This window comes from Passer montanus, unplaced genomic scaffold (assembly GCF_014805655.1).
Source record: "Passer montanus isolate IOZ18808 unplaced genomic scaffold, ASM1480565v1 scaffold23, whole genome shotgun sequence".
NCBI classification, from domain to species: domain Eukaryota; kingdom Metazoa; phylum Chordata; class Aves; order Passeriformes; family Passeridae; genus Passer; species Passer montanus.
This window is the reverse complement of record NW_024366926.1, coordinates 9705861-9718212: the sequence shown is the minus strand read 5'-3', so window position 1 is coordinate 9718212 and position 12352 is coordinate 9705861. Positions and strand designations below refer to the sequence as shown.

The 12352-nt window shown below is 40.1% G+C and overlaps 1 protein-coding gene across 1 annotated transcript in view; it reads right to left on the bottom strand.

Annotated features, from left to right (window-relative positions):
* The window catches only part of LOC120502840 (glutamyl aminopeptidase), a 34339-nt gene extending 29715 nt beyond the window's left edge, over nucleotides 1-4624 (bottom strand). Inside the window, exon 1 of the mRNA XM_039710757.1 lies at nucleotides 3726-4624. Within this exon, the coding sequence (XP_039566691.1) occupies nucleotides 3726-4354 (629 nt within the window). The 5' untranslated portion in view covers nucleotides 4355-4624. The remainder of the gene's footprint in view (nucleotides 1-3725) is intronic.
* Between the last annotated feature and the right edge of the window lie 7728 nt (nucleotides 4625-12352).

The window sequence follows — 12352 nt, the reverse complement described above, 5'->3', positions numbered from 1 at the left end:
ATTTCAGACTCAACAGAGTTCCTTTTGCTTGGTGCATTCTTTGCTGTCACTCTCTACTTTTCATAGGATTTGAGAGCTATTTCACAATTAAGTTAACTCCAAGCCTCCAGGGCAATGCTTCACTGCTATTGGTTAAAAACTTGGCTATATATTTTGACACATTTATGTCTTGTTCCTACAGACTGATAACATTGTGGTACATCTGTTGATTTATAAGGTGATAATCCATCTATCCTCATATGTTTGCAGAGGCAGACAGACATTAGGAGTGAAAAACTTCAGCACTACCCTTCGTATAGGCTAGATGATGAGAACTCCAGACTATGGCATGCACAGAAGTGGCAATAGAAACATGAAATGTTGTAATTCACTTTCAAATAACATAATGTAGTTTTTAGATAAGATTTTCTTCACTGCTTGGTGGCTTCTGCTCTTGATGTCCAGGCCTTTAAATATGAACTAGAGCTGACAGTTGTAAACATCTTAGTAATAAGAAGTGAAGATCTGGCTGAGACTGCACCCAGCTCTTCTCAAAATAAAACAGCAATGCATTCAGAACCATGATGAGTTTTCCTTTTTTTCCCTCTCCCCTGAAGTACAAGTTGTTTGTGTCAAATGACTTCCTTCCTCCCTGAACTAATTAAAGCATTTTTCTCCTAGTCTTCCTTAAAATTCCAACTCGCTGCTTCTTCTGAGAAAATTTTCTCCTTCAGGAAGAAAATAAGAAGTGTGAAGTGTTGCTTTTGTACACAGAAGAAAATTCTTCCCTTTTCTATTCAGTAAAATCCCAAATACATCCCTGTTAGACATGTGCCAGCCTCTTGTTCTCTTACAGACAACAGAGGGAATTCCTAAAAAAGGGAAGCCATACCTTATCACTAATAGTAGTGCAAAATCAAAGCCAGCTGCTGTGACATGTTGGTGATATTTTTAATATTAAGGAAAAAATACAAGGGGGCTTTAGCACATTCTTTGAGAGAAGCTAATGACCTGAATAACCCAATACAACAGCCAAGGACTCTTCTTTTGCTCCTCTCCATAAGATCTGAATACAATACAAGTATAATGTAGCTATGCTCACAGCACCATGCAAAGTAGGGAAGGACTGCTATTCCTTTTTAATCAATGGGGAAATGAAATGTGCAGACAGAGGAACAGTTTTACCAATGGACATAAGTGCTTATAGCTAGATTTGGGAACCCACAGAAGCATCTAGACAGGTCTGTGTCCAAAATCTACATTTCCAAAGTTTCTCCTTTCCTGCTCCCTACCTCCATGTGCACATCCATTTAAATAGTCATGATTCCAAGGTGTCTCACAATCTGCTTCAGGGCATGTCCAAAAGCACCTTCTTCCTGATGGGGATTGTGTGATCTGTCTGAATAGGATCCCCAAATGAGGTGTTCTTCTCCCTAAGCCTCTCAAAGATCCCAGACTTAGAGGTGTGTTCAGCACATCTTCTCTATCTGTTTTCAACAAACTGTGCTGGGAGATTTAAATCTAAGCAGAGCCTGGACATGTGCCCAGTTTGTAAACCAAAGGCCTTATAGCAATGCTTTGGCAAAAAACCTTTGCCTTCACAGATAAACATCTGGGGAGCAGCTCAGCCCTAGGAGTTGACTTTCAGTGTTATTAAGTCTCTCTAAAGGTGCCACTGCTTCTAAAACTGCACAGAAGGGATAATAAAGTTGGTTATAATTATATATTGGATCTCCTTCTCACCTCAGCCCCCTTCTCTTTAACATCCACTATTAACAGACTTGTTTGATCACTGCTGTTACCCGATCTGATTTGTATTTACTTGCAACATGACAACAACAGAACTACTTGGGTTGAAATTTTCCAAGAGTGGTGCGTAACTCAGGCAAAGGCACTATAAAAATGCTAATTCCAGTCAGCATTGTTTTAAGTAGAAAGCTGGAGGAAAATACTTTTTAGTAAGTAATAAAACCCTTCCCTCACTGTCCTTCCTCACCCCATCCTATCCCCTACCCTCTGCTGCAAAGCAACAACTTGGCTGTCGGTTGCTTTACTTTCAAAGCTGTACTTACCACTATTATGTACATCACCTCTGCCACCCCCACAAGCAATCTGCCCAAACTAAATCACATGAAAAATATTTCAGAATTTACCATTCACTCATCCTTATTAAAGCCCTTCTCAAGCCTAACACACTCTCACCCACAAGCTCCTTTCTGCATTGAGTTTTCAGGCTGCTGGCCAGGATCACCCTTGCAATTGTAGTTTCCAGCATTCAATTCAAGAAGTAGGAACAGTCAAAGTGAGCTCACATTTTATATATATATATTTTTTTTAGTTTTAGAGTTCTCCTTTCTTCCTGGTATCAGATGCTTGGCCCTTGTCTACCTATACTGTCTGGATTTGAGGCACAGGCACTCACCTCTCCTGCTCAGCAACTCAGAACACCTGTGTTCTGGTCCTGCTGTTCTGGGGTTGTGACAGACTCGGGGCTATAAATTTAATATCTAGATATCCTTCACCAATGAAAAGCAACACACCTCAACTTAGAAGGATGCTAGGAGGTTGCACTTTAAAACTTCTGTGGAGATGTCAGATGCTCAAAGTATGAAACCAAAGCTGCTCAAACTATAAAACCAAAGCACCTTCTAAGTCAGAGCAATGTTGAGGTCATATATGGAGGAAAACAAGAAGAAAAGAGCTGCCTGGTGTTCGAGCTGTTCTCTGCATGACTTCTCCACAGGAAAAATCAATGCTTGCTTTATCCTCTACCTCTTGGTTCCCTGCTGCTGGTGCCTGTCACTGCTGCTACTCCTGTCAGTGGCTGAATGGAGCTGATGAGACTCTCATTCACAACACCATTGTCCCGGGAGGGCAAAGAAATGCCATGAAAACACATCAGTGTTTGTCTCCATGTTCTTGCTACAGGGCCTTGTAAAAGTCCAGCTAATTTTATTTCCCAGCTATAAAGGCTGGAATAAATCACTTCGGAAATGTAAATATCAGAAAATGGGTGAGTGTCCTCTCCATACACTAACTGTGAAGAGAAGCCTTTGAGCAGTGGGCAATGGCTTTTTCAAGCTTCCACTTGAAGCAGTATAAACTTGGCAAGTGGTATAGGTTAGCTGAACTGGTAGAGGCTTTGTAATCTTTCAATAACTGTTGATATATTAATAAGGAAGAGATGGAGTGCAAAAAAAAAAGTAAAAGATGACCCTAATTGTTTAGACTTTTCTACATATAATTTAAACCAGCTGCAAGAGAAAGAGGGAAGTTCTGGTTTGAATATTCCTCAGGCTTACAACATCAAGGAGGTATGCTATCAGGAAAACTACCAGAAGAACATTTGGTAACACCAAAACTGTTACCTTGGGGATAACAGGAGAGAGTGGTGATAGTTGTATGCTATTTGTTGTACTAGAGAGGTAAAAACAGGCCCTGATCCCTCCAGCTCCTTGAGGGAGCCATTCAGTTCAAAGGTAAGCTCAGACCAGTGGAGTTTGAAAAGGTTTTTCAGAATAACAATAATAACAACAAACCCCTCATCTGTCCAGCCCACATTCACTAGTCAGAAGCCAAAGGGCTTTGAAAATGAAGCATCTTCCTTAGAGGAATGAGAAAACTAAAGAACAGCCCAGAAATGTAGTAAGTTGGTGAGAGACAAGACTGAAAAGCTGAAACAGGAATAGAGCAGGCCTGAGCAAGTAAAAATAGAGAAGAAAGCTTAATAAATAAAACTGCTTTACTTGATCTGTCCATTCTCAGTATAGGTGGTCCTATAAAACCCAACCAGCGAACCATTCAGCCAGCCTTGAAACTTCATGGTGAGCACATAGGGATCACTTTCATCAGTGACAGGGAGCTCTGCTGCTGCCTTCATGACAATGTATTCCTGAGGCTTGTACTCAAAGCAGTCATTCACAGCAATCTGCTGTCCTGAAGATTTCTGGAGTGTGGGTATTTCTGTAACCTTGGTGTCTCGCAGGTGAAGCCACAGGGAGCTGGTTGGTTTTTCCAAAGCAATAGATATACTGACTGTCCCAGTGTAAGTGTCTTGCTCCATTTCAGGCTTGATTTCCAGATCATAGTGGACAGGTTTGACGTAAGTGGGCAGCCTAAAATCTCTCCACTCTCCAGTGTCATCATTCTTGGCAGGACAGGGACCCAGATCCACTGGGGGAGGAGGCTGTTCCGTTGTTGTCGTCTGATCTGTTGTTGGTTGCTTTGTTGCCTCTGGAGCTTTAGGTCTGCTCAATCCCACACCAAGCCCCACAGCAAGTCCTACAACAACCACGACTCCACAGATGATAGCCACATGCTTTTTCTTCATGCAGTACCTCTTGGACTTCTCATCCTCAAAATCCATGTCCTCCATCTCTGCTCCTAGATCTGTTCTCTGAGCAAAACATTAACCATAAAAAAGCTTATTAGTCACTTCAGCACTTGCATTCAGTAAACTCAGCAGTCTTGGTTTGTATTTTAATTGTGTAGCTCTAGCTGTTCTCTGCCTGTCTCCCGCACCTCGCTTTCAAGAGACACTCAATTAATTAAAGACAACATGCATTTGGAGGAAACGTGAATGATCAAAGTGCAGCTGGGCTGGGAGACGGAGGGAACTGACACAGAAGAACATTGTTTCTGCCGTGCTCCCCTTATAAGCAGTGCAACCCCACCCCCCAGCCCCTCCTGTTCTGGCCTGAGTTAAATATAAAACAGTGCTATGTTAATCAGCAGTCAGGAGATGATCAGATGCCAAAGCTCTGTCAGCAGCTTTCAGAAGGAGTTTGCAGATGGAGGCAAACCCTCAACCTTCACCACTACCTTTTTTAACTCTGCTGTGTCTTGTTTAGGTTTTTGAGGTTTGGGCTGGGTTTTTTTTCTTCCTCTTACTAACAAAGATTTCCTTGAATTTCCACCCTATAGTTTGTGAAATGACATCTCAGAACTTGCAAAAATCACATATATCTTTCAGCTGTTTCCCCTCTATTCTGGGCTCATTTACCTTTGCCGAGTAACTCAAGGCAGTCACAGACAGATGAATTCACAGTGGAACAATAAATTTTGATTACTGCTTCAAACTTTAAAAGTTGTCTAACTCCTCTCCCCCTCACAGGGCCAGTTTTCCAGGAGATTGACCATGACCATGCGTGAAAGCTGGTAGCCTGGGACAGCATTGCTTTGTCAGTCAGCACAATTACAGTGCTGCCTGTGAACCCTTGCTGTGAGGAACACTTCTAAGTATGATTTATGCACTAAAGATCTAATTTACCATTTATTGCTTGTCATCACAATGTGGCACTTCATTGAAGCAAATTAATTGAATAGAGTCTGATTCTGCTTGAGGGAACTTATTGTAAGGCCTTGGTAAGCCTGCAAGCAAGATGTTGCTAATGCAGTATGAAAATGAGCACAGTGGTAGTCTTGACCTTGTTTGAAACTGGACTAAAGGAAAATAGTGTAGAATACAAATTCCAGTCTCTGCATCTCTTAACCTTATTTCTCCACTTGTGTAGTCCACTTGAGTAGATTTTTTAAATCAGGCACATCAGTTTGGTTTTATGCCTCCTGATTTGGTTTATTAGGAGACATAATATTAGGATTTTTACAACTTTTATTAATATTAGTATTATTTTATTAATATTAGGATTATTACATGATTCATTAATATTATCATATTAGAATTATTATAACTTTTTACATCAGTTACAACTCTCTGACTACTTAGCCTTCCTTCCCTTCCCTTCCCTTCCCTTCCCCCTTTTAAATGGATGAAGTTTCACCTAAATGAATTGACATAGGTTTCAGAATTAGTTAACACATGCTTCAAGTGAGATGCACTAAGCTGGGGAATTTCACCCAGTCTGTTTAGAAATTGATCTGTTTATAAGCCACACTTCTAAATACTGTCAGTCACTACAGGGAACTTTAGCCACCCGCTTTGCATCAGCACACTGCTATTTCTATATAATCTTGTTTTAAAGGCAAGGGTTTCCTACAGGAACAGAGAAATAACATGGTTTGGGGTTTTGGCTTTTTTTTGGTTGGTTTTTTTTTTTTTTCAGATCATCACATTAACTCTTATGTATTTTCAAAAGTGAGAGACTGATGCAAAAAAAAAATAAAAAGAAGCAGAAAGCTAAAATCTGTTTCACATTATGCCTGTTTTTATTGTTTCCCATTTCTTTGCTGTGATCAAAACTAGATATGACATGGGAAACCAATGCCCTTTAATGGATTGAGTAAGAATTCAACTTTTAGCAGCAGGGCCAGCACTGAAGATCATAGTCTTAACATTTAAAACAATTTCATCTTTTCTTTTGTTCTGATTGGGCAGGGCAAGGAAAAAGAGTTACAACAGATTTTAAAGAAGACATCTTTAACCAGAGCAGGCTATAAGTGATAAGAAAACAAATTGTCTTAATTTCAGATATGGCTTTTACATCACTCCCATTTTCATTTTCCTAAGCCACGAGCTTTTCTGTTACATTTTTAACCTGAAGATGAAAAATGCTTCTTGAACTTACAGACTGCAGAGCAAGCTATTAGCGTAGTTTTGAAGACACTTGAAGATTTCTTCACTGGTAACAAATACCTCTTTTAGGAAGAGCTAGAAAACAAATGTGGATGAGCTAGTCGTAAACAGCAAATATATATTTCTTATATATATTGTATTGTGTAGAATACAAATCTTATCCTAAGCCTTGAAGATAATACTAGTACTAAAGTCCATTACAAGCTTGCAGCCAAGAGGAGTAGTGTAGCTATACACAAGTTGTAGCATTGATCTTCTCGCCGTAATAACTGAGATTCCAACCTAGTTGAAGCCAACACTAGATATATTTCTGCTGTGGGTAGCTATGAGCAGGCTTACTCCTCCCGCATCCCAAACGTGCTTTGTCACTGACCCTGCTGCAGGCAGCAGCAGTGCTACGAGCTCCCTGCTGCCAGTGACCCAATACACGTGTCCAGGATGAACAGGGCCCAAAGTGTTCATTCCTCTGCACAGGAGCAATGCAGGAGGGCAGAGCTCCCACAAGCACTGCCAGCATTCCCCCTGTTTGGCTGTGTCCAGGCAGAAAGGGGCAGAGAGGAGGGTCTATCTCCCCAGAGAGGAGAGCACCGTGGCCATCATGGGCAAGGTATAGATACTTTGTCTACCCTCTCCCCACCCACTTAAGATGGTGGATTCCCACCTGAAAAGTCAGAGAAAGCTCCCCCCAAACTCCTCCAACACAAGCTACAAGCACAACTGCAGGCAAGTGTTGGCCAGGCTTGGATTGCTTAGATTGCTTTAGTTTAACTTCTAGAAATGAGATTTAAACAGTCTTTGCAGTCACCTGGGCAATGCTAACACCTGTTATAATTTGTTTGGTGTTGATTTTTTATCCAATCAATTTCACTTCAAGCTAGGATTTAGTTCCCAGCTTGCACCATAATTACCATAACTAGTTTAATGCTGCCCCTTTGGATACCTAAAATGCAGATACCTACCTCTGCCATGACATTGCTGGTGTGAACATGTAGATGCTTGTAGGAACAATACCCAGATAACTTTGCAGACAACCAGGAATGTAATGAATGCTAATTTTTATCCACAAATTGTCAGCCATTCATTTCCAATACAATTTCCAATTTTAAATATGGAAAGTGGAATAAAATTGCTGCAAGTGAGAGCCAGGATCAACACTAGGAAAGGTCTCTCCAGGCCTGCAGGGAGATGTCAGATACTCCCAGGATATCCTTAATTGAAGCTGACAATGAGAAAAGAGCTGCTCTGGAAAGCATCAAAGACATGAAAATAAATTAAATATATTTAAAAAAAAAAAAGGAAAAAACCCACTGCAACTCACAACAAATGAAACTCCTCTGAGCCAAGTCATCCTAGGAATAACATGAAACACTTACTGGGCCAATGCCAAGGAGCTCTTTGTCTCCCTGTGTCCAGGGACTTAAAGGCAACATGAGGGCAGCAGAGTCTAAGGACCTCTGATTCCCATCTGCTCTCTGAGGTGCCCTTACTGCAAAATTTTGGAATAATAAATGGATCCTTTCTGCCTCCAGCAGAAGGAATTTATGCTAAAATAACACTACTTCGATTTTTCATTGCAAAATAAGAAGACATGAAGCAATCTGCTGTTGTGACTGCTTTCTGGCACAGCTGCACTTCTGGATTTCTCCCCTGTGGCCCCCTACCAAAAAAAATCTTCAGGAAATTAATTTGAGAAATATGAAACTGGTTAGAGTGTTGTTCCACCAGGTCAGAAACAAATATTGTCAGAAATTATTCCCTTGTCCAGTGTTTTCCTGTGTCTGTAATGACTGATTTTGTCTCTATCTTTTGGCTTTGAATCCTCTAGCAATCATTAATCCCCTAGAGGTCACAAGTCTTAGTAATTACTGGCTTGCAGTGATACTTGTTCCACTCACAATCTTTTCTATGACAGTTTTAAACTCCAAAACAAGTTCTTTTGGTTTTCTGTTGTTTCAAAGTGCAAATGTTTTGAACTGACTTGAGAAAGTCAGGATTTGTTTAGCCACAATTGTTTTCCCATTCAGATCTTTAAAATCTGGACTCAGTTTGTGGGATACTGTTGGATCCTTGGGAGGACCGCATTATTTCTTGCTGCAGACTGGCAAGTTCTGTCTGTAACACACTAGTTGAAGTGCAGTGCAGCCCCACAGCTTTTTCTGGGTTCTGCTGCATTTCCCCAGCAGGTCAGTGCCAGAAGTATTTATCACTAGGGTTGAGGCTGAGAGGAGTTAACTCAAAGCCTGTTCTCAGTGAAGTACTGTGAGTTACCATTAGCAGAGGCTTTGTTTCCTTCCTCTCCTTTTTTCATGTTTCAAGTTCCTGGATGTGGATTCTGTGCCTTGAAATGTGAATGCCATCTCTTATACTATTTACATAAATAAAGCAAGTCAAACTGCATTCATTTGGTTAGCTCTATCATATGTTCATGATAAGATATTATATCATGTATCTTACCAAATGAACACTTACCATAAAATTATAGAATAGCTAGGGTTAGAAGGGACTTTAAGGATTAATCCCAACCCTCCTGCCATGACCAGGGACATTTTCCACTGCATCAGGTTGCTCAAAGCCCCATCCAACCTGGCCTTGAACACTCCCAGGGACAGGGTGTGTCTCGCCAACCTCACAGTGAAGAGTTTCTGATACCTAATCTCAGCCTACCCTGCCAATTTAAAGTCATTACCTCTTATCCTATCTCTACATGCCCTTGTAAGAAGTTCCTCTACAACTAAATCATGTTGATATGGTTTGATATGGTATCCTATCATATTCTATTACATAACTTCATCTTCCACTGCGTTGTTATCAAGATGAGATGACTTGTATTCTTCCATTCTAATCATTAGCCTTTAATACAAAACCAGAATAGTCTGTGAATAGATGTGGTGAGTACAGTTCCAACTTTCCAATTCCACCATGTTTTATGATTTTTACAATTTTGTACCCTCTTTCTTGTCAACATTGGCCATTAAAATAGTTATAGTTTATGGCTATGCACTCTTCACTTTCCAATGTCATTAGAAACATGCCTGAGGAGAATTCTACTTTATCAACAAAATATGATTTAATTCATGCAGACAACTTTTCCAAATCACTCAACAAGTATCTTATTTAACAAATTTCAAAACAAAAGTGAGAAACAAGCCGTTACAGTGTAACTTCCTGGATACGTTGGCATACCAGCAGATCCATGGAAAAATGAAATACTGCATTTTAGAAATTCTGTGTGAAATTCCTTGATGAACTTTTGGACACATTTTATCCTGTAGAATAAAAAACCTGCTTTCCACTCTCTTCACTTTGTTTTTTGGGGGAGCGTGATGTCTTACAAGACCTTCTCTCTCCACTTGTAATTTAAGAAGCTACTTTTAATCTACCTGATATGAGCTGCAGTTCCCTGAGGTGCCACCTCTGCTTTCAAGCACGGCTGTGTCACTCAGTATGCACTTGTATTGATCCGTTTCTATGTCTAGAAATCAGAGCAGAAGAAAGAAAACATTTTGATGGAGGAGACGTGTAAGATTTCCTTCCTATCTCAACTGGCCCCAGCCTGAAACTGTTAACCTTCAGGGCAAGCTTATTTGTACTTGCTTTCTCCTTTGAAAGTCAGGGGAAGTTCAGAGGCCAAAGGAGTGAAAATGAATCATCAGTCAGCCCAGTATTGGTGCCTACTTAGCATAGAACAGTCAGTATTAAATCCAAGTGTGATACTGGCTTCATTGAACAGGTAATGGAGATTACTGTGGAAAACAGTATTTTCAGTTGCACGCATGTTTTCACTTACAGAAAATTGTGGGTTTCTCATCTTACTAGAAAAGTGGAAGTGAAAGAAATCATCAACTAACTGACAAGGCAGAATAGAAAAATCAATCATTCTTTTAATCACCAAAAGAGATTAAGAGACTGAAACTTGCACTCTTACAACTGTTTGCACTGGGTGCAATTCCTTCACAGTCAATAGCAAACTATTTGAGGATCTGAAAAAGAGCAATAGTATATGATAACAGTGTAAAAATAATGTGTAGTTTAGGTTAAGATTGCTTGACTATGCCATCATATAATAGCAAGGAAACTTACAGGACTTTGAAAGATAGTAAAATTGGCACAAATTAGAAGGAAACCTTTCATGTTATTCTCATATATATCTCATTCATGGTAACATTCATGGTGAAGGGCCGTAGATGCTGTTATGAAGCATCTTATGCCAGCCACTGAGAAGCAGAATAACAGACTGAGAAGTTTTCTTATCTCTTCTGCTGTATAAATTCATGTGATCCTTTGCTGCCAAAGCTACACCAGAAGTTATTCCACGTTGCAGATAAATAATTGCTCGTGTGATTTCGAGGGCTAGGAAAGTCTCTTAAATGAAATCAATTTAGTGAAAGAGGATACAACAGTTTAAGATTTTTGCTTGGTTGCAGATGTAATCTCAGGGCGATTGTCTGCCAACATGTATTTAGGTTACTTCCAAGTCTGTTACCTGTTTCATTTTCTTGGCCAGGGTGATGAAGCTGATGAAAAAGAAAACAATTGCAGTTACATAAGCAGTTTCATTTACTATTATATTAAAAAATTCTCTTTTTGCCCCTTTGCAAACAGGATTGTGGTTGTATTAAGGCATTTCAAAACGAATGAAGAGATTGGAAGATTAAAGAAAGTCAGCAGTTAGAGATATGGCTCTCTTCCCTTCCTCCCTCCCAGTTGAATCACTTTGTATGCAAAATGCAAATAGAACAAGCTATGTCTTTGAGACATCCACCACATTTGCTTCATCTGTTTTGCGCTGCATACAATATGTCTCCCTGTCTCAGACTAGCTCTATTTTCATCATTCCTTCCTCCCCACACCCACCAGCAGCAGGTGCTGCAGTGGTTGGGTACAGTAGGAGATAGTTCCTAAAGTTCCTAAATCACTCCTCACACACACTTTCACAAACAGAGGTGTATGTGGGGGCTGGTGAGGTGTATGCACTGCGAGTTCCAGATAGCATGTTTGCCTGAAAGAGGTGTCACATAAGGAGGAGGGCTCTAAATGAACAATATTTATTTGAAGTCATTTGGGAGTCACGTCCTTCACTGCTGGCCGAGCAGATACCATTACTAGGCTGACTACTGCTTCAGTTTCATTCTTTTGCCTCTGAACTTTCCTCTGTTTTTAAAGGAAAAAACAGTCCTTCAGAGCAAGAACCAGCCAAATGCTTCCACACAGAAAGAATATTATTCTTTTCCGTTTTAGCAAAACCAAGCTGATCTGACAGTACATTGTTTTGGCCAACAGTCAGTCCTCATATTGAAATTAATTTTTATTATGACCAGCAGCATTTAAAATAGGTGCTCCCACACAAAGATAAGGACACCTTTACTCTTCAGGTATAAAGCTGATTACTTTGAGCTTGTGTGCAGCAGAAAAGGTTGCCAAGGACATAAATAAACAGACCAGCAAACATTAGCACTTGACAGAGATTGCACTGAAGAAAAAAGAGGCACAAGCAAAATCAAAGAAACACAGGAATTTGAGATCTTACAAACGATGAGTATTTAGTCTTCTTTCTAAAACCAAATAAAGAGTTTCATCTTTTACATCCAAAATGAAATGAAGCAAAGGAGGGTTACCATTGAGGAAATGACCTGTTAGTATCTTGGGCTATCTGGATTCTACTTGAGGTTTTAACTTGTACAAGACTTTCTCCACTGATAATCAGATGCCAAATGAGATTGGATCATATGCACCAATTCACTTTTGTAGGATTGCTGCCTCTGCTGTCCATGGAGAAATTTAAATACTGGTGTTTTACAGGATAAACTACAGGATGTACAGACAGGTATTTCCTGCAGAACC